Genomic DNA, 25,984 nt, shown 5'->3' with positions numbered 1-25,984 from the left:
GAAGTCAATGGAACCTCTTACATCCGTAGTCCAGTAATATAGTTTTTGCGCTATTTGAACTAGACCGTGTGTTTGTGAACCAATAGTACAATTTTGACAAGCAGGCATGGCCTATCTACGGGCAACACAAATACAGTAGAGTCGGGTGCGTACCTATAAAGACCAACGGTTTGACCCGTCAGAATTCATTCGCCGTGTCGCAATGGGCAGGTAACGACAGGAATATCTATTGTTGCAATCGTTAGGAAACCCAATCTGTTAAGCCAAAATATCGTTGATCTTGAGACTAAGTATCGGAATATTCTGCATTCCCCTTAATTCTCTCTAATCTTGTTTGGTGGGACGTATACGTTCCATGCCAATATTTTTTAGGGACCTTAGCTGGCAATCCTATACTTGTTTTGGTAATAAAACACCTTCGGGGCGGAAACCTCCCCTTTGGGAAGTGGCACGGCAAGTTGCAGCAAAAACCAAGATATCGTTGGATGCACTGCCACGCTACCCGAGGGAGGGATATAGCTTCCAGTACCATATATATCTATACTTCGTCCGCTTAGGCTGCAGCTCGTGCATACTGGTAAAGATTCTCGATCATAGTGGTCGCGCGCGAAATAGGGCATCGTTTCCGTTTTAGATCAGATACTCCGAAATTATAACGACCTTCCTGCAGGAGGCCCTTAATGATAACGTGTATTCCAAGCTTCTGCTACTCGAGGTTTAGAAAATGATTGTCTCAGCGACATTGCCGCGACACGAACAGCCAGGGAGTGGAATCAGTACAATCCTTGCTGCCCCATTCGTGCAAAGACCAGTTGTCATAATTCTTGATGCCTATTCAACTGCGCGGGGTCGTTCTCTATCAAAAGGGTACTATGAATATCTTGGTGCATTTACTACTCTATGGGGTATAGTGTACATACCCAGGCCCATAGTTAAGGTGATCGGCATGCCTAAGCTAAGGGTGAGGATACGTTTGCGACGGTGAGGTTTCTGGAAAGCACAGGGCTTAAGCCCGCAATTCTTCCCCATACAGTACATGCTGAGAAAGACACAGTGTAAAGTTATATTACAGTAGCCTGTACCGTAGGATTCCGGAACGGAATAGATTGCGTAATTCCAAGGAATCACTCTCAGGGACATCTAGTTTGAATCCTGCAGGGTGGAACGGTGCCGCTCCCAAGCTATATTCGCGTAGGCCATGGTATGCCGATTCAGTCCATACTTCTCCTTCTTGGGATATCCTTGCATTCTTGCCCCAGTCGCGACATGAGCTAGGAAAGAGCTAAGAAAGAGCTCGGATAACCATGTAGGGGTGAGACGTGGTGGATACTGATGGCCCTGAGGTATCATGAACTACCAAGATGTCCACATAGAACATAAATGTGGACGGAGACCCAGAGCTCTACGGTTGAAAACATCATCACTTCTCCCATATCTGACTATAATTAACATATCACACCGAGTATCAACGATCCGCAAATATGGGTTCTATTGAGGATTTTCCTAGTTCAACCTCCGGGACCACCCCAACCATCCCTCCTTTATCTGACGTGGCTCTGAATGACCCAATATTCTCCGACGAGGTCATACGTTATCATCTGGGCCTCCTTAAGTCCAGCCATGGAGGCGAGATGGTCTCAGACGAATCGGCGTATGCGCCGATCATCTCAAGCAGTGTTTTAGCTTGTCATGCAAACCTTGGAAATGGGCAAGATAACCCTAAGATCCCACAGTTTGGGTTATTAGCCGGCTCAAGCCCGCTTCTGAAAGGTATTCGCCCGAAGCATGCCTCTCCTCTCACGCGCTTGGATGAGGACCCTCGACTACTATTCAATGTTTCACATCCTTCCAGCATCTTTATATGTGGCTCCCAGGGTTCTGGGAAGAGTCATACATTGTCATGCCTTTTGGAAAATTGCCTGATATCATCAAAGGCCGGAAGGTTGCCCAAGCCGCTAACAGGCTGGTCTTTCATTATGATACGTTTATCAGTGACACAGTGGGATCCCCCTGCGAAGCAGCCTTCTTGTCATCGCACCCAGATGTGCAAGTCCGAGTACTTTGCTCCCCGACAAATATTCACTCTATAAGGGTAGGTTTTCCAAAATATCATCTAATAGATAAATATCATAACATGGAGGATATAGGACTACTATTCGAGGTTTAATATACCAGTGAATCCATTACAGCTTGATCAGAGTCATTTGAATACAAAGCGGATGATGGATCTGATGGCTATTGGACAGAAAGATGGGCAGATACCGCTATATATACACACGGTGAAACGAATCCTTCGTGAACTACGTATACTACAACAGGAGGCAGGGACACCATTCAATTATCAAGAGTTCAAGCGAAGAGTCCTCGCTTCTGGGTTGACTCGTGATCAGCTGGGGCCTTTAAAGCAACGGCTCGATACCCTAGAGAGTTTTATGCCTCGAGAGCAAGTGGACATATCGAGGTCAAAGGAAAGCAAGGTTGCAAACGGCTCCATGTGGGACCCAGTGGTAAGTACAGAATTCCTTTCGCCTTCGGTATCCGCTAAAGCATCTAGCCTGGCTGTTTAACTATTGTTGATATGTCCTGTCCATGTATATCCCCAGAGACAGCATGCTCGCTTTTCAATATTTGCCTGGGGATCTTCCTCGAACAAGACCCAACTATTGGTCGGGTGGTTGCACTTGACGAAGCACATAAGGTATGTAGTTCTGCCGGGCTTAGGGATATTTCTAACAAACATGAAGTATATGAACTCCTCTGCAGAGGCCGAGATTTTCACAGAAACACTATTATCAGCAGTTCGTCTTCAACGGCACCTTGGGACTCGAGTAATCATCTCTACCCAAGAGCCGACTGTCTCGACTGCTTTGTTGAATTTGTGCTCTGTTACAATTGTTCATCGGTTTACCTCGCCGGAATGGCTCCGAACGTTGCAAAAGCACCTTGCTGCAGCAGCAATCAACCTTTTCTCTCCAAAGAGTGGCTTCGGCAACCATGGTAGTGAGACGGAAGAATCGGGGGCCGAGAAGGAGTCTACCTCAGCATTTGACATTATTGTCCATCTTCGCGTTGGCGAAGCATTGCTGTTTGCGCCGAGTGCAATCGTCAAGGTCGGAACACTGGAGGATGGCCGAGTGGAGTTCCACCGACTTGGCTCCGATATCTTGCCTATAAAAATCCGGGAACGATTGACATCTGATGGTGGAAAGAGTGTCCTTTCGATTTGATTCCAACGTTTTCTGTGTCTGGATCTCCATAGTTACATGGGTTTTCTACTTCATCGTGCAAGAGTTCATCATTTCAGTTACATGTTGGTTATGTTTCAGAGCAAGGTTTTTTCTAGCTACTCAATTAGAATTGTACTCCTAGCTAGCTATCTCTGATAATGTCAAACCTTGCTTATTGATGGTGCGTTTTGTTCCTCAGTGCAGTGATATGAATGCCAAACCTTACAGTTATTGGCTAGGAGTCTCATGACCAACTATAGTCGGACTCAATTTCTAGGTGACTTACCTCGGCAATTGATAAAAGCTTCCATAGATGTGCCAAATTAAAGCATACTTCCTTCCACAGTATATTCAAAATCTATCAATGCAGGGCGAGGGTTGGTCACCTTACATTGGAGGAATACATCGCATCGGCATGAGCACACAACGCGAGACATCTTTATTCCATTCAAGAGCATACATCTCCCAACTTCAATGGTAATCTTGATACTAAAGTACGTATTCGATCATCAGTTTAGCCTGCAGGTATTAGAGTGCATCGAGCAGAAGAAACTTGTGGTAGCCACGCTAGGGGTAAAAATGTTACTCCAAAAGGCGCCACAGTTGTAGGCCTCCCACGTTTGGCCTATGCAAAGCATGAACGTCCAACATTATGGGCCCATAATACACCTACCCCTTGCAGGCCTATCTCCAGATGGAATAATGATGTCCTATGCCTGCTACTCCTGTAATATCTCGCCTGAGATCATAGGCAGCTAACAATGCAACACGGATTGGGTATCATATTTTAGGGGCAAGGAGAAGGAACAGCATACAACAGGGTGATGCTATAGAAAAACGAGGCAAATAGCGTCAAACAATAGGTGAAGGAGTAAGGAGAAGCCATAGCTCTGTAATACCTGGACATACGGTACACCCAACATAAACACATAACCATTAGTCTGGAACACTGCAGCAACAAAAATGTGCCTGTCTAGATGCATTAACAATGGCCTATCTCTACCCACCTTTATCGATATGCTACGTGATCGCAAAGCTACTCTATGTTATATTCGTAACGCGAGGGGGTGGAAAGTCTTGACCGCCAATATCCTCGCATTTGGAGAACCTTCGATTCAAAGGTTTACCTTGCATAAACGATGTGTATAGCAGGTCAAAAAAACTGGATTTACCCAGAGGTGCTATTTGTGTACTCTTAAGGTGGGCCATGGGCTATGGCTTCAAAAGGGCTGCATTCCCTCCTGGTCATTATCTGAAGCAAATGTGATACTCAATTGTCACTTGTTGATGTTCAAGATGACGCCTAAAGATAAGTCAAAGGATAAGTCCTTTTGGTCCTCTATCAAAGCTCTGCAGGCAGCAGCAGAAGACACAATAAATCACGCCAAATCCTTTAAAAGCCACGAAGAACTACAACAGAAGAATGTACAGCTTGAGAATGAGCTCAAAGCAGCATATTCCACGATAGCAGATAACAAACGGCAGTTGGAGGAGGAGCGTCAGAAGCACCAAACATTATTGAATGACAAAGCATATCTCAGTGACTACTTGGAAGAGCGAGTCCGAGGCTGGTCAGAGAAAGAGAAGGAGCTTCTGAACCAGTTACAAAAGACGAAGGAGGATACAGAAACAAGTCTCAACGCCAAGTTACACGAGTTGTCAACAAACTTCCGGAATCAATCCGAGCAGCTTCGCCGGGTCCGTACCGAGCTAGAAGAACGAAAAACGGAAATCATGGGTCTACAGGGGCGCCTCACACAGAGTCAACAAGAGGTTGAAGAGTTGAAACGGGCGACTCAGCTGGAGGACTTTGGGCCTGATCTGTATGTGCCAGCTTCACATCTCTCCTCGAAGTTTTTCAATTATTCACGTAGGCTAGGATTCAGAATATCAAAGAGCTCGAGGCGGCCTTGCACGATATGGTTCAGAAATATTTTTATAAAAGTTTTCCGTCCGACACCAACGAGGTATATTTTATATCAGACCTGCCTTGTGATTGGATACAGATCTCTAACAAAATCGAACGAACAAGGTAATGAATACCATTCAGCAAGTCCTGTGGAAGGGATCTACAACCCCAAATCCTTTCTCGATGTTTCCGGCAGCAGCTATTGTTCAGTCTAAAAAGCTCCGTGCTTCCTGCGTGCAATCCATAATTTCCAGCCACCTCTCCCGCAACATATTCCAGCCACTCCGCCTCGAAGCACCAGCTAGCCGATTGCCAATGGGTTATGCCCTTGACAGATGCGATCAAATTACATCTCAGGAGAAAGCATTACTACGTGCACTTCTGGTAAAGGTGTTTAGGTCAGATGAACAGAGGCAAGTGGACGAAAACATTGGAAGCGTTGTCTCCGAGATTGTCCATAGAGTTGAGCCTTTACTAGAGACTGGTTGTATTGGGTTCGAGGAGGACCTTCGTCAGTTTCTCCAAGATGCAGCCGAATTATGGGGCAAAGTGCAACAGACCTCTAAATGGGTGACAACAGTTTCTGACAGTCACCTATCTGCTGAAGTCGGGGGGTCTAACAACGGCAAGGGTACAGAGCTTCGTGGACACCCTGTTTTAATTTTGTTTCCCCACTTTATCGCCCAGGAGGAGTCATCACCGCTTCACATGGGATCTATGCTCCAGGCAGACAGCGAATCCATAGGACAAGCCCTAAGCAAGTGGTTAGACGTTGAAGGTGCCAAGCCCAACGAAGGGAGTTCATTAATAATTCGAGATGTTCCCAGGTACAACTACAGTGTCTCCAAATCTGCGAGGAATGAGAAATCATTCACGCAGCATATGAGTACGCGGAAGAGACACGAGTCTCAAAACAGACAGAGCCGGGCTTCCCGGGACAACAGTATTTCCAGGGGATGTTAAGGCAATATCTGTCAGTTATTACATTCGAAACAGGCGGAATCGATAGGCTTTTGGCCAATGTAGCTCGATAGCTCACTTGAAACACGATGTGCACGACTAATGCTCGTTCTTGAAAGCAATTTACAAGTCTATTCTTCTACTCCGTAAATCTCTGATAAAGCCTCGTCAGATCGAGCCTCAAGGAGGACTAGGACCACTAGGTAGCACAGAGTTTACCACAGGCAGTTGTAGCAGTCCAGACCTTACCACATAGACTCGGCAGAACAGATATGAGGAGCCAGTTGCCGTTATATCTATGGTGAGCTCATCCTTTTAGTATTAATATCACTATATAACTATAGAAGACAATCATATAGTCGTTACCGTCGCTAACGCCAGGGATATATTTCATATCGATAGAAGCGACTGCGTTGTAGAAATATAGACACCATTTCGAGAGACTGATATACTCCGCACAAGGTCGTTCAAATTTTATCGTTTGAATATGGGGTAGAATACACGACAGTTCTGATATGGGAGGAACTAGGAAGCAATATCACAATAGTGCCAAGAGTCACGAATGGCTCGCTCAGGGCCCCAACTTCCAGGTATGGCACTACAAATTAACCAGAAGGTTATATCGCGATATTAAGATGAGGAATATGGTGAAGCCAAGACCTGCCAGGGAAGTGACAAACCTAGGAGTCCTTCGCTCTACCTCATGGATAAGCTTCTGTGGTAGATATATATTCGCCTCGCTATTAGGATATAAACTATCAGGAAAATGAGTAACTATGTTAAATTGTTAATGAGCAATTAGATAGCATTCAGCCAATAGGCCGTCATGATCATGCATGACAATTTACGTACGACTGTCATCAAGATCGCCTATATATTAAACCATTGCAAGATATTCGAGAAGCCCAGTGCAAGAAACTATAGTATTTTGCTTTTGTTTGCTTGGTGCTTAGTCATCAGACGCACCCTCCTGGACGTGGCACTATTCCACTTCAGGAAGTATAATTTTCACGGGGGGGTAACTTCCTCATTGGGACAAATACATCCAGGCGACAGGCAGAAATCATGCATTCTTCGCCTCAAGAGCCCCTGATGGATTCCGGTGGTCCTTGATGGACAAAGTGAAAAAAATAATAATAATAATAGAATTGCCTGATCAAATGTGGTCAGAGGTAACATGGCACGCTTTGCGGCCACAGTCCAATCAACCAGCATTGCTTTCTGCTTGCTACAGGGTAGGAATGAATGCAGCATAACGGGGAGATTTCCATTACTGACACCATATTCTGATCCTTACATGGAAGCTATCCTAAGGAATTCGCCCTTGCAGGAGGAACCAAGTAGGACACTAGAATTCAATTGCCCATTCATTGTTGGAGGTCTATAAATCAGGCCTTGTCCACCCTTGTTCCTCAGAGATTACCAGTCTCATCTCTTTAAACTATACGTTGTGCCATCGTGCTGCCTGAACAAAATGGTCCTGAAAAGATTCTTTACAAACTCCCTTGAAGAGCTTTGCACCAAGGAGCAACTAGAATTGCTCGACTCCATTGACACACTGCGTTTGCAGGGCATCAGCCATTATATTTCGCTGCCCCAAATCATCGTCTGTGGGGATCAATCGTCTGGGAAGAGCTCGGTCCTGGAAGCTATCTCGGGCGTTTCATTCCCCGTACGAAGTAACCTCTGTACACGATTCCCTACAGAGCTCGTCCTCCGCAAGAGCCCCCAGATCGGGGTGAGCGTGTCCATTGTGCCGCACCATTCACGTACAGAGATAGAACAGCAGTCGCTAAGTCAATTCCATGAGGAGCTCGAGGACTTCGATGGCTTGCCTCGTCTGATCGACAATGCCAAGGCTATCATGGGCATCTCTACGCATGGAAAGGCGTTTTCCAATGATCTCCTGCGTGTCGAGATCTCCGGCCCTGACCGGCCCCATTTGACCATCGTCGATCTACCCGGTCTTATTCATTCCGAAACCAAGCAGCAGTCGGCAGCGGATGTGAAACTTGTGCAGGATGTTGTACAGTCCTATATGCGGGAGCCACGTTCAATTATCCTGGCTGTGGTGTCTGCCAAGAACGATTTCGCTAATCAGATTGTCCTTAAATTAGCCCGCGAGGCAGACAAGACCGGATCGCGGACGTTAGGCGTTATTACCAAACCGGATACTCTGACCCCGGGATCGGAGACCGAGGCGATGTTTGTTTCCTTGGCGAGGAATCAAGAGGTCTCCTTCCGTCACGGTTGGCATGTACTGAAAAACAAGGATTCAGAGAAGAGCAACGGGGCGTTGGTGGAACGGGATGTGGAGGAAGAACAGTTTTTTGCCAAGGGTGTCTGGCGAGACCTTCCCTCATCTGACGTTGCTATTATGCCTTTTCGGGAGCGCCTAAGCAAGGTACTACTTGGGCAGATTGCGACTGAACTTCCCAGCCTGATAGAAGAAATTCAGGTCCAAGTTGGTGACTGTGAGCGGAAGTTGGAGGGACTTGGACGCCCTCGAACTACTATAGCTGAGCAAAAGTACTATCTTTTGCATATCAGCCAGAGCTTCCAGAACCTTGTGAGGACTGCCACTGATGGCACATACGACGACCCCTTCTTCGATAGTGCCCAGTCGACCAGTGGTTATAGCAAACGGATACGTGCTGTAATGCAAAATCTGAATCAAGAGTTCACTGAAAGGATCAATGCGGGCGGTCATTATCGTGAAATCACAGAGGGAAGTAACGGCGAGGCAGTATCGAGACAATAGATCCTAGTCACACGAGAAGACTATATCCAGCATATCCAAGAAGTTCTCAAACGCACGCGAGGCAAAGAGCTCCCTGGAACATTCAATCCGTTAATAATAGGTGAGCTCTTCCGTGAACAATCCAGCCAATGGGAAACTATCGCGCGAGGTCACGTAACGACAGCCTGGAATACCGCAAAAAAGTTCGTTAGAGCTGTTGTACTGCACATCGGTGATATTACTACCTCGAAAGCACTGCTCCGGGAGGTTGTAGACCCGAGGTTTGACCAGCTCCTGAAGGACCTGCAGCAGCGAACCAGTGATCTTCTTCAGCCCCATCAGCACGGCCATCCGATCACATACAATCACTATTTTACCGAGAATCTTCAGCAGGCCCGGCGCGAAGTTTGGGGAGATAGTCTCTCAAAAATCATTTGCAACTTCTTTGGCGTCCCATATCTTCAGGATGCCTATCTGGATGAAAGATCATACGATCTGCATCGTCTTCACAACTCAATCCTTCAGTCCACAGAGTCTGACATGAGCCGCTTTGCTGCCACAGAGGCGCTTGAGTGCATGCTTGCGTACTACAAGGTAAGGCAGTTCCGTCTGTCCGGGACCCCAGGATTACCTTCTTCATCTTACTAAGTTCTATCAGGTCGCTCTCAAACGATTTATTGATGGTGTGGCGATCGAGGTCATCGAAACCAATCTCATCAAGCCACTGGCAGATATGTTTGCACCGTTAATTGTGTTTGATATGCCTGATGACCTCGCAACGCGTATTGCAGGAGAGTCAACAGAGAACAAGTCTTGCCGAGATCAACTCTCTATAAAACTGCACATCCTGCGCAAGGGATCTGAAACTTGTAGAAGGTTTATTGGTATACAAGGGCTCGGTGAGTGTCGCCCACCCTAAGAGGCAATACCTTCAACTAATGAGGTTTTATAATATAGACATCATTGACGACGATCGATCCGACAAGCCGGATAGTCTGGAAGTTGTTGATACCCCGAAAGACAGCGTTGCTGATCCTCACGAAAACGACAGCCATTCATTTATAGACATGTCAGTGGACAATCCTCGTTTCAGTTACAGCATGCACAATGTTATTTCTCAAGTTTCCGATGACACTCCCCCTCTCGTGGATGAGCCAACCCTTGCAGAGAAAGCCGCTGAATCGGACTACGATCATATAGCAGATCAGCCAATGGAGGACCCACCGCTCGAGCAGAAGGATTGAAGAAATCGAAAAAGGGGAAAGGTAAAAGGAAGTCGAGCCGGTATAATGGCGGGGAAATAGCAAGTGTACTGGAATAAAGTACATTGAGGAGACGAATTAGATATAATGAGCCACTGCCTGTACGTGATGCAAATGGTTGAATTGATGAACAGATTCGGCTGGGAGGATAACACGGCGTTAAGCAGAGTAACAATATGGGGATCTAGGGACAGAATAAACTACTACAACAGACAGATACGGGCATATTCTTAGTATAAAATCTAATCAGGTAGATGAGGAAGAACTTTGGACACCCTTTTGGGGAAGTACTCAAGATGGCGTTGGCAAGGAGCTTGAATAGCTTCAAGCTAAGTTAAGATAGGAAGCATCCCGGAGGTAGGGCAGACTAATATGCAGGTGCCATTGCTGATATAGCAGACGGTTAGAAGACCTGAATCCTTAGCCCTCACAATGCAGGGTCAACGGTCAAGTAGTTAGGGCCATGATGAAGACTAAGTAGGTGTGTGAGTTGTATCGTGTTCTTCCTTGGATCATGTTATAAACAGGTCTAGCGACGAGTGAAGCCAAATATACCATTCTTTGGAGAGCCGCTACTACTCTTCTTACGTCAAATACACCAATGAAGGTAGAGTGGCAGTCATTATAGATTGTCAAAATTATTGAAGATATCTATTGGACGGCTACACACCTCGTTTGATCTGCCGTCCTAGAGACATATACATATAAGAGTTATTGTTATGATATCTCGATCAAGGAGTTCGATTGTCCAGCGTCGAAAGCGTAAATGACCATGACCATATGTGTAATGTACAATGAGAGACTAAAATGAAAAGATTTCTTTCGCCTGATGCTAAGTTGCTTGATATTCGCCTCCTTTCGGCATACTGTCATAATAGAAATGAATTGATACCTTGATGAACCAAAGGCTAATTAGTTCCACTCTAGCTCCTAGCTTGTAAGATGTAAAGAAAGAAAGAGATTTAGCTGGAATGATGCGAAGAGGCCGCAATGGAGACGATCAAGTTCATTTAGTAGGAGCTTTGTTTGATAATTCAATAACAAGCAAAATACAAATAAACTTAAAAAGCCAAGGGCGAGTTTTAGCGTGGTCTGCGGTCGTTGGTATACCGACTCGGAATCGCGCTGTACGCGACTCACCCGTAGGTTCAATTAAAGCGGCTCCTGACGAAGCAGCGCTATACCAACAATACCATTTAGTAGGCCTTGGGGACCCAGTTTCGAAGGGGTCAGAACCACCCCCACCCCTTCGGAGCTAGCATCCTGTAGGCCTCCCATATGATAGAGCTTCCCTCCTGATGGGCCTCCTGCATAGTGGGCCTCCTGCATGATGGGCCTCCTGCATGATGGGCCTCCGGTATTGTGGGCCTCCGGTATTGTGGGCCTCCGGTATGGTGGGCCTTCGGTATGGTGGGCCTCCCTGATGGGCCTCCCTGATGGGCCTCCTGCATGATGGGCCTCCCGTGTAATGTGTCAATAAAATGGGTTATCAGCATCCACGTGTTTACAAAGCTCGGCCCAGTGGCCCTAAACTTAGCCCATTGCTGGCATGATTGCCCGGGAAAGAAGCTATATCACTTTGTTAGATCTCAGATCTAGTTGATTGTATGGCAATCGGTACCTAGCCACGCGATGTATGTAGAACTGTTACCATATTTCCAACCACAACTGCCTATCAAAAGTTCATGTGGGGTCCACATATATTAAATTGTATAACAATCTATGATATTGGGTTTGGGTAGCTTTATTCCTCATACTATCTGGCTAGGCCTGGGGCACCCGAGTCTCGATCTATTGTTTTGATGACGATATAGACTAGAGGTTTTGACGAAGGTATTCTTCAAAATATCTTGTCAATCTTGAAATACCAAAATGAAAAATGAAAAATGAAAATATATATATGTTTGTGGCCTGCAGCTAGACGTTAGGCCCTAAGATATAAATAAACGTAGGGTAGCTTTGAGTTCAGGCGAATGCGAGATAATTGATGTTGTACATCTAACCCGAAGGTCTTGCAAACATGTGGTGGTAGGCCTCTATGCGAACGCGAGTTACAGAAAGCAGCCCATTTCTTTTCTTTGCGGGGCTCTACTATGGCCGTCTCTATGCACAGTAACATTGATCATTTCCGGGGCCTACACGCAGCTGATGGGCCTTGCATAGCTAGAAGATCGGCAATCCTATAGGTCCAAGCATGGGATGCTTAGTTGGCCGTCCTTTCCTGTGTGTTTAGCCGATAAATCGACTAAGCATCATGACGTCAATGGGAATAAAGGAAAACCATTGTAGCCAATGTGCAGCGGGCTATTCGGATGGGTGTAGACATTGTTTGGGCATCATTGTGACACTTAGCAAATTGGATGCTGTATGCTCAACGGAAACGGAGGGCTACTCGATATATTTTGGCGGTGTAGTGGATTTATATTTACCTCAACCATCTTCAGCGAAAACATCCAAACATATCTGCGATCAAAACGCTTTGCCTTGTTAGAGTAGCATTTACTCAATTCATTTCACAGGATGAACATCAATAGCACCATTCAACAGGTCGCATATACTCTAGGCTACGCAACGGAGTTACAGACCCACCTTTCCAAAGCTCTTATGGCCCCTGGGACTGACGGGGAACGGCTGGCGGATTGTGGAATAGACTTGATTCGTTCGTGTCTTTCGCAATATGGTTATGAGATGAAGATTCAACCAAGTAAGGACCTCCAAGATCCTGAACGTTCAATCAATCTGACAGTGAGAAGGCGATATCGCCGCAGTAAAGGAAAGGCTGTGTAGCTACGCTCATCTTAGTTCAGTCGCCCAGCGCATAATGATTGACAGGATCGTTCCATACGACTCGCAGTCCAGTGAAGAGCGTCACACTATAGTCGGGAAGACCATGGCAGCGGTTATTGCAGCCGCACATCTCGACTGTGGGGGAAGCTATCCACGTACGTGGCAGATATTGGTGCATATAGGGTAAGCCATTATTTACGGATCTTGATTGCACCAAGACTGATAAGGAGTATGGTAGCTTCTTCACGCAGGAGGATAACGCGGTGGATCCAACACTGTTCCTGGCCAGCATAAATAGGTATCCACATCTGCCTATTGGACGTTCTGGGAACGATGACAGCTGTGCCACGATGGTCGATTTACTACCAAACACAGTACAAGATAGCAAGTCCAAACGATCTGCGAACATCTCATTCGATAGTCAACAAAAGATAAAGCAAGGTCGACGGCAAAGGTACAATTCAATGGTATGCTTCCTCGAGGAAGAAACCATGAAGTGTCACGCGAAATGTCTTCGGCCCCCGCAGGAATCGTACTTTACCGCAGAAATCGAGATGGCCATCCAAAACCCAGATCTGAAACAATGGGAACAGGTTTCCAAACGGCTAATATTAGGTTCTGGCAGCTCGCTGTCAGTTCTATTCCTAAAGGAGGCAATTCAAACCTGGCGAGCGAGGGCCGACATGCCTCATCTGCAGATCTCTAAACATTCATCGAAGGCAGAGACATATGCCAACATCTCCCTCATAGACCAGAGAATCACGGGGCTGAATTTATTTCGAAGATACCACATCTCACACTTATTCGAAGCATGTGGTGGACATGAGACACCATCAGTTTCAAGGTTTATTGCAATCCCAGCATTGAACGCTTCGGGTATCAAACGGGCTGGCAATCCCCTCAAGAATGCAGAGTCAGAAATGACCACAGCGATGATGAAGAAAATGCTTCCTGGTCTCGAACCAGGGTCGTCAGAGTATAAGAAGGGGTACAAGGATGTTAACAACCTTCGATTACTTGCACGGAGATTTCACACCCTACAGGAGCATTTCGGCAAGGGTATTCTTGCATTGATACCTTATCCGCAGCATCCCCACCAGCCAGGTCTGGAGTTATCTGACAATATGTAAGTGCTATATGGGACAGCTGAAGCTCTGGCTAACAAGCTGTCAGGCTCTCCAAGGTGCCGGAATGCATCTTTCCCCAAATCGTTTCAATCCTCAATCGTTCCCAAGGAAACTATCTACGGGCACTGAGCCAGGCAGCTGGGCAGATTATAGAGATGATGCTTTACGAACCTCAAGAACTCTGTCCTGTGCTCCAGCTCGAGACAATAGGCAACAGCTACATATTGGAACAACCAAAAGATCTACATACCATCCTTCCTCTTCTCACTTGACGGTCAGTGATTGACTGGCATCACAATGGCAATAGCTGTCACCTTCTTGTTTATTTACATTTTGGGATGTGTTGGATGCCATCAGAACGATGGTTGACGGTTGACGGACGGTTTCCATCAAGTATCAAACTATTCCCCGGTCAAGTAACAGCTGCTTTGGACTCTTTGCCGACTAGCCATTCTACACCACATGAATTGTATTTTGCCAGGTCCATTGTGGTACTACCAGAAAGGGTGGGATACCGTTTTCCGAGTCATTGTCGAGGCTTAAAGAACCTTACCCTCAAAAGCTTCATTACCACTATCAGACTGATCCAACCGTGATCATGGGCTTCTACCTTTTGTCATCCTGGATTGTGACACTGCATGAGATCTAACTGCACCCTGCATGTAGGCGAATTCGTTGGATTTGAGTACCAATTCGGAACAAGGTTCGACTGGCAGAATTGAATATGCCTTTAAAACAGATTGGAGTCTTCAAGAGATCTCACCTGTAGAATGATCGCCTCGTATGAGGTAAGAGTAGAGGAGATATATGCGAGACAGAAGGCTAGTTGGAGTGGTACCTTTTACGTATCTGAAATCGTAATACCAGAGATAGACGGGGCTCCTCCTTTTCAATAGCAAGTCTGTTGTTACGAGTATGTCTGTTCAGCTTCAAAACAAGGTGTGCATTCTTCCATGTTATGTTTACAAAACTAATTATCTTTACCAAACAGACTCTCGAGGAGTTTTTCCTCCGATTTGGGACGACGGTTGTGAGGATTAATAGAAACCGCACCCCAACGACAAGGGCCCGAGACTTATGCATGACCTCTTTAGCAAATTTACCCTTATATTATTGTACATAAGGCTAATACGTCCTGGAGCTGAGAGTCGCCCCATCTACGGTAACGTGCAGCAGGTGTGTAATTCGGTCACTCTCAGTAATAATGTGTTGGCTATGTACTGCATGTGACGTGCTATCTGCTCCGTTGACGGATATGTGATGTGTCTGCTGTATGTACCTTTTAGTGCGATGCTAGTGTGTGGTATTATTGTAGTGCGTGCGCGATCAAATGGAAGTTAGCGGGCGGTGACGTGGTGAGGGGTTACTAGGTACATGATTTTAACGGTAGCCCTAACAGCCCCAAGACCATTGCCGCCTAACGCTGACACATTGCAACGAATTTCTAACATAGTGGGAATTAGCACCAGCGACCTGGTGGGTATTTATATTCCTGTTTCCTTCCGCACACCACGGCACCTGTTGTGAGAAGTAACAGTCAGTTAGCTTCCGGGTGTTTGTACCATGAAGTAAAATTGTCTTTCCTGTTCACCTCCCCCGCGCATGAGTTCAGCCATGGCGTCACATCCCCTTCATTGCTATGACTACATGACTTGCTGCCCTGATATGACTACATCGACAAACGAAATATCAGACGATCCCGTGGCAGCTGGAGACACCTTTGCAGTTCCAGATCTTGAGGAGCAATTAGCTATCATCAGCACAATACTTGAACATTCCCCATACCCCTGTTTAACCCCAAATCAAATTCCAATACAGTACCCACCTCAAGTCATTGCATCCTCGGAAGACGTCCATCAGTCTCCTTAGAGTACTGAGCCGTCCGAGGCCTTGTCTGACATAGGGGGTGCTTTTCAACCTGTTGATCTAATGAAAGCTGCTGAGATATCTGACTCGATGAACCACGAGCCACCCTTCCCTATTTCGCTGTCAAAGTGTGATTTGGACTTGGAAGAAACTAGAAGCCTTACGCATGATCGTTCTAACACCAAATCAGAGACGATTTATCGTTGCAATTATCCGGGATGTCAGAATAGGAGGGACTTCAAGCTAATGGCGCACCTGACGTAAGATCCTTGTCCTGTATGAATCTTTGGCACCTTTTCTGATGATATCAGGAAGCATATGAGGACCCACAATAAGCCGGTTCTATGTCCGCACCCTCAGTGCACCGTCCGAGCTGCAGAGGAAAGAGATATTCGTCGGCACGCCATGGCAGCGCACAAGCAGTGGGCCAGGAATCGATGGAACATGGAGCCGTTCTGTTGTGACCTCTGTTCCAAACCCTTCACACGAAAGGACAACTTGCGGAAACATTACAAAAACCAACATGGGCATACGACCGGTGCCGGAACGCGAAAGCAGAAAGCCTAGATCATTCAATCCAGCCTCATTGCCATTTTATACATAGAATTCCTTTCATTGATATCTGACCACTCGGGGCCTCCCAGACGTGAGGTACACGTTGGGGCTCTTGTCCTGCCGTAGTTCGAACAGAAGAATGATATACATTTACAGCGAATACATGGTTCTAGCTTTGGAACAGCTGTACTTAGCTTTAAGCAGATGCCAAGGCTTCAGGCGTATTGTGACGATCGTCAACCTTCTCAGTTTCTCTAGTCTTGATCACACCTTCAATAAGAGAGTAGCGTCTTTGGCCTGTTACTTTCGTCATATCTCATACCAACTACGCTCGAACGCCATGCCATACCATTCCTAATTACATTATGAAACTTCAACTACCAGAAGGCACGGGTTGGTGGCCTCGATACTATGGGGATCAGATGTGTTTGAACCTGGGCTATTATCATGTGAGAGGGTTATTGCCGATGCTTAGGGTCTGTAATATTGTCATGGAATGACATCGAGTGGAAGTCTACTCAGTGTGGACACTATGATCAGAGGTCGAAATGCTCTTCTGCCTCTCCCTCTGCCTCTCTTTTCTTTTCGTTTCCCCCGCCCGTGTAATCTAGAACAAGCACATATCATTAGACGACAAACGAAAGTGGAGGGGTACATCCGACAATCATTTGTTGTTTCCCACTTAATCGATGCAAGGCTGAACACTGCAGCGTGGCGTCATGCTAGATACGTGTTCAGAACGAGGCGACCACAGTCTCAGGTCAGCTCTAGTAAAATCGATGTTGGGCAGAAAATGCATGTTGCCTCCCATCTGCAATCTTTTACGTTCTGCATGGTGTAGCTTTCGACAGGTATTTCTCCCTATGAGACTTGTAACATATATGAATACATGGCAACGTGCTGTGGTGGCCATCGTTAGAATCGCATCTTCAGACTAGTGAAACAGTCTGTCACATAGTACCACATGGCATCTACCGTGAATAACACCCAGGAATCTATCCCACGCGATGACGATGAAGGACACCTTCGCATCAGGGACTATCAAGTCGAAATGGTGAATAAGAGTTTAGAAGGAAATTTGATTGTGGTGGTGAGTGGGGCCATTTTCGCTTTTTCTACATCCAACGCTAGAAGGAAAATGAACTAACAGATAATTGAAGATGCCCACGGGGACGGGGAAAACACAAATGTAAGAAATGTACGCATCTTCTGTTGAGTTTGTGGTGCTCAAGACTTCAACAAGTGCCGTACACCGAATACTCGCAGAGATAGACCGAGGAAACCCAGACAAGGCAAGGTGCCCTTACCTGCTATATAGATAGTATAATTAATCACCAGCAGCTTATCTGGTTCTTATGTCCGACCGTCGCTTTATGCAACCAGCATGTTCGTACCATGACTGCCCACGTCCCTCCCATGTGGTGTAGATCATTTACCAGTAACGATAACGTCGACCATTGGGGGAGTGTTGAAACGTGGAACATTGCCCTGGCCAACGTTAAGATTGCAATCTCGACCTATCAGGTTCTTTACGATGCGTTGGTCCACAGGTTTGTAACTATGGACCGCTTATCATTGATTATATTTGACGAAGGCGAGTGCTGGAGAGAAGACGGACGGTGTTCTCTATGTGATGCCAGCTGACACATCCACCAGCTCATCATTGCACCAATGACCATCCTGCCAGCAGAATAATGCGAGAATACTATCCCGCTAAATCACCGAGTCTTGATCACGAAAGACCACACATACTGGGCCTTACAGCATCTCCAATCTTGTCGGACCTTTCCACCTTACAGTATGTATGCATCTGACATGATGAGCAGGATCGAGATCAGGACCTGACAGGTATGCAAAAGGGATGTTGAAAAAAGGCTACACAGTCCATGCAGGACGCCGCGCCAGTTTTACGCGCAGCTGTTACAATTTACGAACCAACTGTCGATTGAGCCACGAGTGCCGTTGCGTAGCTCGCTGGGTAATACAAACGGGTCACTGATACTAGAAAGACTACGTGAACTTCTACAATCACCACATGAACAAAATGGAAATTCGAAGAAGTCACAGAGACAACTCACTCGCTTTGGTAACAAGGCGGAAACAATAGGCAGGGAGCTAGGATCTTGGGCCGCTACGAATTACATTCAGACGTCAATTACTCAATTCAAAGAACACATGCGATTGAATGCCGAGATAACACACACTCCGAGCCCCGAGCAAGAATATACCATGGAAGTGCTTTGTAAGCTAGGTAATATTGAACATTACGGGGGGCTGGTTCACTCTGATAATATCTCACCCATGAGCGAATGTTTACTTGATACGTTGATCAAGGAACATAGGAAAGGATTCCGTGCTCTGATATTTGTCTCGCAGCGAGCCACTGTACTGGCATTGAAATGGCTGATAGAAAATCACCCAGGAACACGCAAACGACTTCGTTGCGGGACATTTGTGGGTATGTCCCGGATTCACCAAAGCAAAACCGAGCTCGGCGATGTTCATGACATTAGAAGCCAAATGGAAACGCTTCAAAAGTTCCGGGATGGGTTACTCGACCTCATTATAACCACTGACGCACTGGAGGAAGGAATAGATATACCGGCGTGCAACACAGTCCTGAACTTCAACTGTACCTTGAATTTAAAATCATTCATTCAGCGTCGGGGGCGCGCACGGAGAGAGCATTCTAAATTCATCATCATCCTTCGAGATGAAGAGGACTTAGAAAATGTGTTCCACCTGGAGTCTTTGGAGCGTGAGCTGGTTCGAAAACTTCAGGATGACGGAAGGACAGTGGCACCAGACAACTCGAAAGATGATGAACAGCTCAGAGACCAGTTAGTTTTCAGGTCTTCCACAGGGTGTGTACATGTCCCTCTAAACTGTAGACTCCTGATCTGACGAAACAGAGCCCAAATGACAATGGGAAATTCCATTAGCCACCTGTATAGGTTCTGCTCGGAATTGCCAGCACAACTGTTTGTGAACAACAACCCTGTATTTAGCTGCGAGATGGACGAGTGCGGCCAGGCACAGGCGGTTGTCAGGTTACCCAGCAACCTTGACGCATCTCTTCAGACCTTCAAAAGTCTCAGGAAATGGGCGAGGAAAAGGTGGGCAAAGGAAGATGCAGCCCTGCAAGCATACAAAGGCTTGTTCCACGCTGGGCTCATCAATGATCACCTTCTACCATTGCGAGTGTCAGACATTATTGAAAAGACTATCCCGCCAAGGTCGCACTACCTCATACCTGGGCAGCTAGACCCTTGGTATGATGTTGCTTTACTCTGGTCTCGAAGAGGGGAGCTCTTTCGTCATGAGCTTCGCATTGTTAGACCACAGAAAGAGGACATTGAACTTTTCATGATTCTCCCAGTCCCACTGAAGATGGATATGCGTATTCCATTATTTCTAAGTTCCAACATGGAGTATACGGCGGTCGTCAGCTCGGCTAGGGCAATTTCCACGGACATTTCGATATGTCAACAGGTGACACGTTTAATTCTACAGTCCGTACATCAAGGCCACGGGCCCCAATCAAACACAGATTATGTTAACATAATTGTCCCAAACATGGATCCCGTTGGGATGTCTGATTTCTTCGAGGCTCATTCCGGAAGGACAAGCCTGGCCGTGTGCTTACAGCAGCGCCGAAATGTGCCCGGTTCGATCGGCCTCTTGCGCCATGTTACAAAGGCCTGTCGTCCACTTTGTATCGAAGTCATAGAAGGACACGAGAACCAGGGCCCTCATAGAGATGGGGCAACCCTACCAATTAGAGGCAAGATACATCAATTGACTCGACGTCGCAACTTTCTCAATGAGCTAAAGACGGTAACATCCACACCGACAGATAAGCTGCAATCCACAAGTTTGGTCGGACAGGGATTGAGCGAGTTGGCAGCTGAAGATTACTTGGTAGATCGGCTGCCGTCTATCTATGCTGAAGCTGCCCTGCTAGCTCCGAGCATAATTCACCAGATTGGAGTATATCTGATCGCGGAACGATTAAGGAAAGAGATCTTTTCAAACCCCCAAGCAGCTCGTTTTGAACGAATGGACTTGCTATGCATTGCCCTCAGCCCAACCGATGATGCGCATCGGCCCGAGTTTCGCTCTATGGCGTTTATCGGGGATGCGATCGCAAAGTTCCTCATAACGAGACAGCTATTTCTGCATCATACTCTGTGGCACGAGGGTCTTTTGACCAGCATGAAGGATTCCATTGTGTCAGATACAGGGCTCACAACGGCAATTTGCCACTCTGGGTTTGGACCCTACCTGATAACTACACGGTTCAACGGGAAACGGTGGCGGCCAGCTTTCGTATCAACAACATTGTCAAACCCCAGTCGAAACAGTCAGAGGCAGGTTGGTGCCGCTACTGTTGCTGATATGGCCAAAGCGTTGGCAGGTGCTGCCTATCTGGACAACGGACTGGATCAAGCATTTATATGTGTAGCAGCAATGATCCCCAAGATCAAATCCTGGACTACGATGTCTCTCTACGATGGCACTTATTCTAAGTCTCGGCCATCCAAGTCACTGGGTGCCACAACCATCGTAGACCTAGAGGGGCTCCTGGGATACACTTTTTCAGATACGAGTTTGGCAATAGAATCAATGACACACCCGTCCTGTGTGGGACTCTACGGAACAACATCATATCGACGTCTGTCATTTCTTGGGGCTAGCATTATTGAGTTGGTAGTTGTCAGGTACTTACATCGACAGAAGAGCTTTATCAACTCTAAAAGGCTCCAATCTTTAAAGTCAGCCGTTACAAACAATATGTTTCTCACCTTTATTTGTCTCACATTCTATTGGGAGAAGGAGCACGATACTATTGAGGTTGATAGTATGGGCACCCCCAGGGTCATTCGGACTAGAGACCGAGTGTTGCTTTATAACTTTTTACGCTCACAGAGTAAGACTCTCTCTGCCAAGGTCTCTAGTCTAGAGGGCACTTTCACCAGTCACCTGCACATCGTCAAGGGAGATCTATGGGAAAGAGGAATATACCCCTGGGCAGGATTGAGTGCCTTTCGGGACCTCAAAGTGCTCTCCGATATTGTTCAGAGTGTTTTCGGTGCCATATATATCGACTCTTCGGCTAGCTTACAGAAGTGTGAGACTCTAGCTGAAAGAATGGGCATTCTGCCACTTCTTGAGCATTTTATATCCCACAATGTGGTGACAGACCATCCCAAACGGCCAGCTCCTACCCAAATGCAGAATGTCTAGAAGGATACACCAGGTGTGAGTACAGTGCATGGCAATCAACTATAGTGTCGCTGTTGACAGCTTGGCGACAATTCATGTGGAAGACCAAGCAAACCGCAGTGTACTTGTGCAGCTGGCGGCTGCAACCGTCCACCTACTACCCGATGGCCAATCCAAGGTGAAACACTCAGTACCACAGCCAAAAGCCACATCTCGAATTGATTACTAGACTGTAGATAGCATAAATGAGATTATACAGGAGTTTATTTATCGTATCTCCTACCGTGTAATGCTGCTTGGGAGCTTGGTAGTTGGCATTGCTCAGGACCAAGTGTAATCAGACCCATTGACTTGTAGAACCCGATATCTCAAATGCCACTGGAAGCGCGTTATAAGCATATACTGACATACCTGAACATGCTCATCTGGAATTCCAAGCAGCTGAAATTCCTCAGGTTTCCGGGCCAGGGCGTGTATGCTTTATCTTTACAAAGGGGGGGGGGGCTCTAACTTCTAACATATGTTTATCTTGAAGCCAGCAAGCAGTACACCGATTCTGTTACTTGGTTTTCATGGGTGATTTCAGTCTTTAATTAGCTATCGAGTAAACACAGCTCCATGTGCTTAAACAATGGGACTATAGACACATTCACTGTGGAACTCACGGGGCTAGCCGTAGGTTGAGTTTTCCACAAACACGTTTAGCCGCGATATGGCGCGCCATTTTCTTGTTTCTTCCCTCACCATAGGCTTCTACACCACAATACCCAATAGTGACACGAAACTTGGTTGGAAAGTTGCTAATGCATGTTTCCACTGCCTTTGGCTCTTCCCCCGTCACTTGTGCATCTTCCCACAAGCGACATGTATACTTCCAATTGTCAGCCTCTGAACCTGAAGGACCAGTGCTAAGCCCAGTCGCTACCCGATCAGTGATGGCAGCAACGGTGAGGTCCACCCCACCATTCAATGAGTCCAACAGTGGGAGTTGCTTGATCAATGTGGGAAAGGATTCTTTAGAGTCCGAGTCACCCAGTCTGGTACGTCCTATGATCTTATAGAGGACGTCCTGATAGGTCTCATCACAAACCAAGTCCGATCGGGGAACATCCAAGCCAGCTTTAACCAAAGTCGCAATAGCTTCTTTGAAGTCATAGGCAGCGATCAGGGCGTCGAACTGGGACTAGAACGTCGTTAGCCATCCGTGATCCCAAAACGTCACTATGGAGTGGTAAAGAAAACTCACTAGAGCGTCACTTTCTCTACCTTCTGGTGAGCCCACGACTAGCTGTACAGCCATATGCGTTGTAAACAGTCGCTTTCCAATCTCGAAATCTAGGTGCCAATCCAATCAGTCACCATACCTTCCCTTAGGATGGCATACAGCTTACCAGCGATAGTGTAGGGGTCCTCGGTCTGGTACGGCGCTGGAGACATTTTCAAGACTAGTGGGTAGGATAAACTTGTAAGCCGCTATGTTCTTCTGCTGCCAGAGCAGCTTCCAGTAAAGGCGGGCCCTTTATAAATCACCATTTCTCACTCTACCAGAGAGCGCTTTCGGTATGTAGATCATGCTTGCCCAGCACTTCATTAATTGACCAAGGAGCAATTATTCGCTGTTAGCCTTCTGGACATTCCTTTAGCACCCGCAGTACAGAGACGGTGCCAAGTGCATGCGTGTGTTGGCCATCACTCGTACAGCTCGCTACCCTAGCATCCGGCCTATTGAAGGCAGCCAATAGTGAAGCATAACCACAACCCCTGACTCGCATCCGCTCCCTAACGCTCGGACCGCCGACTGTTCGCCAGCTGGCTCAGGGTTGCATAATATGATTGACATCGTGCTTGACGCACGGCGCCGATTTCAATGATCCGGTGTTATCTGCCATGAGTACTGGTTCGGGTCGTGCATAAAAGCGCGCGCTGTTGGGCATACGTCTTGATGGTGGGGGAGTGAAATTAACTTCAACTATCACTCTTTGGCCATCGACTGATGCCTGAATGGCGTTCGAGGCTTTACTTCTCGCGTTATCTCTACTTGTCTTCCTGTAGAGGTGCGGGGGCGACAACAGTGTGTTCCCCGTGGCTCCACTATGCATTGAACGTGGGCTAAATAAGCACTGGAATTGTCAATCGCGGTGGCCCGATATCAATGCAGGACAACATTAGCTTCTTGAGGACACAGAAAACGCCATCAGATATGGAATTTGCCTGGCTGAGCTGAAGCCATTTGCTAATAAGATATGCAAACCGAGGTACCGATGACGTAAAGTGCAAGGGCCCATATGTGTTGTTAGGTTTAGCCTTTGTTATAATCATCAAATACGCAGCACAGGGAAATATTGGTTTTGTAGATTCTGCAGTGGGTGTGTATGTGTGTGAATGAGCGGGTAGCATTAGTACCACGGGCTTGTGTTACGTGGGCACAGGTATGTCTTCAACTGGTCGACAGTTCATTTACACTCGCCTCAGCTATGATTGACATATGTCGAAGGATGGTCAAATGCCACATAGCCTGAACTAGCTACCCAGCACCAGTGTGGAAAGTGCATATAGCACACGACGTCTTTCAGGCACCAACAAGCCAGTTATCAGATGGCTGACCTAGCAGGAAGCTTTTCCTCGTATCGCAATGTAGGTGTGAGCCTCCCGTTGGTGCCAGGTAGTCATTGACTTACATCCTGGGTTTGGGCCATCCGGGACGAAGTATCCCGGCTGTCAGTATCAGCATAGGCTTTGCATGAGGAGTGACGCGGAGAAGTCTCACTGCGCTGGTATCTCAGGCAGTCATGCAAATTGATCAGCTGCAGATGATCTATCACCGACGGCTGTAAGCCATGCATAGCGCAAGTGGGTGGCCATTTACTATGAAGGTTGAGAAAACACATACGTCAAATAGTGCTTCGGAGGGTGAAGCCTCACTGTGAGTCACCTGAGGCGCAGCTGCAATGAGTGCGTACGTATTGATGTCCGTCTGTATGTACCTTGCATTTCTAGAGCGCAACGGCGACTTCCTAGGCATATAATCTATATTCGAAATTTGCCAGTCAGGGTAATTCCCGTTAAGGCTCCCGCAGATATCTTTCATCCAATGATGCATCGACAGATGTTGCAACCTTGCGAAGGTTCAGAGGATGTATGGGCTGGAAATTAGGTACTCTACCTAGGGGGTCTGGTATACTCTAGTCCTTTGCTATGGAAAGGCGAGGTATTGCTAGGCATGCATCCAACACAAAATTCTAATTTAACAAACCTAGCTTTTGGTAGGTTACCCCCTGTTATGTACGCTGCTGTTTGGGGAACGGTCAACACGCGGCAGGCGACTTGGGAAGGTGATCTCATCTAATTCTCGCATATTGTATTGGAATATATTCGCGCAAGCGCGTCCTAGAGGAATGTACAATCAGTCATCGGCGAAAAGCTAGTCACCAGCAGTTCAGTAAATGCTTTTAGAGCCACGAATACAGAGATCTTTCAATTCTCAGATACATTTCTTTTGAGACTCTAGAAGACGTGACCAAACATGGTCCAACATCCTGCCTCTTCCCCCTATGTCTGTCATAGGTACACAGAGCTTCGGCGGCTCTATGAGCCCCTTTCCTTACTACACGCACTGCGAGAGCAAATCCCAGAGCATAGGCCGATTGAGGTAATTAAAGCTGGTGGGGTGGGGGAAATCTTAAATCGCCGCGATTTCCTTAACGCGCTCGTTGAACTTGCAGCGTTAAAACAGGGGTGTGACTTGGCTATCACAGCGGGATACGACCACGATGGTGTGGTCATCGCCGTCGCAGGAAATCAGGACGTTAGTAACCTGGTTGTGCCGTTTCTGGAAAGGTTGCTGGGCATGGTCACCAATGCTCTCCCTGCGGGCTTAAATACTACAACGGGGCATAAAGAGTTTTCGAACATCTCAGATTATGTGATGGAATGGCAAAATGATCATAGCTTCGCAGTGTATCACACTATATTCGGCCATATTGCGCCCATTTGCATACCGGTAATGGCTGCTAGGGCCAATGACCCGAAAGGCATGACAATGGTTTCCCTATGGTTTGGAATCTGCAGCTAATATGAAGCCATGCAGACAGCCTAGCTCTTGACTCTGATTTTCCCGCTTGGTTCAGGGAAACCTTTTTCAGCAGTAATGGCATGGCGCTGATCAAAACAGATATGCCCGCTCTCGTCCACAAATGCTTTTCTGCATCCCAGAGTGGGAAGTTTGAGATATTCAAGCGTTTTATTTGCCAAAGCGAGCAGTCTGTGGATATGTTTGAGGAGTTCCATCGCCAGCTGCTAAACTTAGCTATGCCTATAGAAATGTG

General features: G+C 46.8%; 7 protein-coding genes across 7 annotated transcripts; 6 read left to right on the top strand and 1 right to left on the bottom strand.

The window, feature by feature from the left end:
* Positions 1-1,481: 1,481 nt before the first annotated feature.
* Positions 1,482-3,227, top strand: ANOM_000524 (uncharacterized protein; the record flags this gene model as incomplete). The annotated part of the gene is made up of 5 exons (XM_015545782.1): positions 1,482-1,875; positions 1,935-2,092; positions 2,148-2,507; positions 2,555-2,698; positions 2,745-3,227. The coding sequence occupies 5 exons, from the start codon at positions 1,482-1,484 to the stop codon at positions 3,225-3,227; spliced, it is 1,539 nt and encodes a 512-aa protein (XP_015412051.1).
* Positions 3,228-4,523: 1,296 nt separating this feature from the next.
* On the top strand, positions 4,524-6,099 carry ANOM_000523 (uncharacterized protein; the record flags this gene model as incomplete). The annotated part of the gene is made up of 3 exons (XM_015545781.1): positions 4,524-5,050; positions 5,107-5,194; positions 5,260-6,099. 3 exons carry the CDS (start codon positions 4,524-4,526, stop codon positions 6,097-6,099), a joined length of 1,455 nt encoding a protein of 484 aa, XP_015412057.1.
* A 1,471-nt stretch (positions 6,100-7,570) lies between these two features.
* On the top strand, positions 7,571-10,080 carry ANOM_000522 (dynamin GTPase; the record flags this gene model as incomplete). The annotated part of the gene is made up of 4 exons (XM_015545780.1): positions 7,571-8,828; positions 8,877-9,430; positions 9,495-9,735; positions 9,794-10,080. The coding sequence occupies 4 exons, from the start codon at positions 7,571-7,573 to the stop codon at positions 10,078-10,080; spliced, it is 2,340 nt and encodes a 779-aa protein (XP_015412056.1).
* A 2,538-nt stretch (positions 10,081-12,618) lies between these two features.
* On the top strand, positions 12,619-14,284 carry ANOM_000521 (uncharacterized protein; the record flags this gene model as incomplete). Its single annotated transcript, XM_015545779.1, has 4 exons — positions 12,619-12,802; positions 12,852-13,068; positions 13,124-14,011; positions 14,059-14,284. The coding sequence occupies 4 exons, from the start codon at positions 12,619-12,621 to the stop codon at positions 14,282-14,284; spliced, it is 1,515 nt and encodes a 504-aa protein (XP_015412091.1).
* A 3,544-nt stretch (positions 14,285-17,828) lies between these two features.
* Positions 17,829-21,680, top strand: ANOM_000520 (uncharacterized protein; the record flags this gene model as incomplete). The annotated part of the gene is made up of 3 exons (XM_015545778.1): positions 17,829-17,983; positions 18,326-19,297; positions 19,346-21,680. 3 exons carry the CDS (start codon positions 17,829-17,831, stop codon positions 21,678-21,680), a joined length of 3,462 nt encoding a protein of 1,153 aa, XP_015412055.1.
* Positions 21,681-22,320: 640 nt separating this feature from the next.
* Positions 22,321-23,096, bottom strand: ANOM_000519 (double-stranded RNA binding motif domain-containing protein; the record flags this gene model as incomplete). Its single annotated transcript, XM_015545777.1, has 3 exons — positions 22,321-22,842; positions 22,906-22,994; positions 23,051-23,096. 3 exons carry the CDS (start codon positions 23,094-23,096, stop codon positions 22,321-22,323), a joined length of 657 nt encoding a protein of 218 aa, XP_015412109.1.
* Positions 23,097-25,182: 2,086 nt separating this feature from the next.
* Positions 25,183-25,731, top strand: ANOM_000518 (uncharacterized protein; the record flags this gene model as incomplete). Its single annotated transcript, XM_015545776.1, has 1 exon — positions 25,183-25,731. The coding sequence occupies one exon, from the start codon at positions 25,183-25,185 to the stop codon at positions 25,729-25,731; it is 549 nt and encodes a 182-aa protein (XP_015412110.1).
* Positions 25,732-25,984: the final 253 nt, after the last annotated feature.

The sequence above is a fragment of the Aspergillus nomiae genome (assembly GCF_001204775.2).
Source record: "Aspergillus nomiae NRRL 13137 chromosome Unknown contig00005, whole genome shotgun sequence".
NCBI lineage: Eukaryota > Fungi > Ascomycota > Eurotiomycetes > Eurotiales > Aspergillaceae > Aspergillus > Aspergillus nomiae.
The sequence above is the reverse complement of the archived record's forward strand: the minus strand, read 5'-3'. Positions and strand labels throughout refer to the sequence as shown.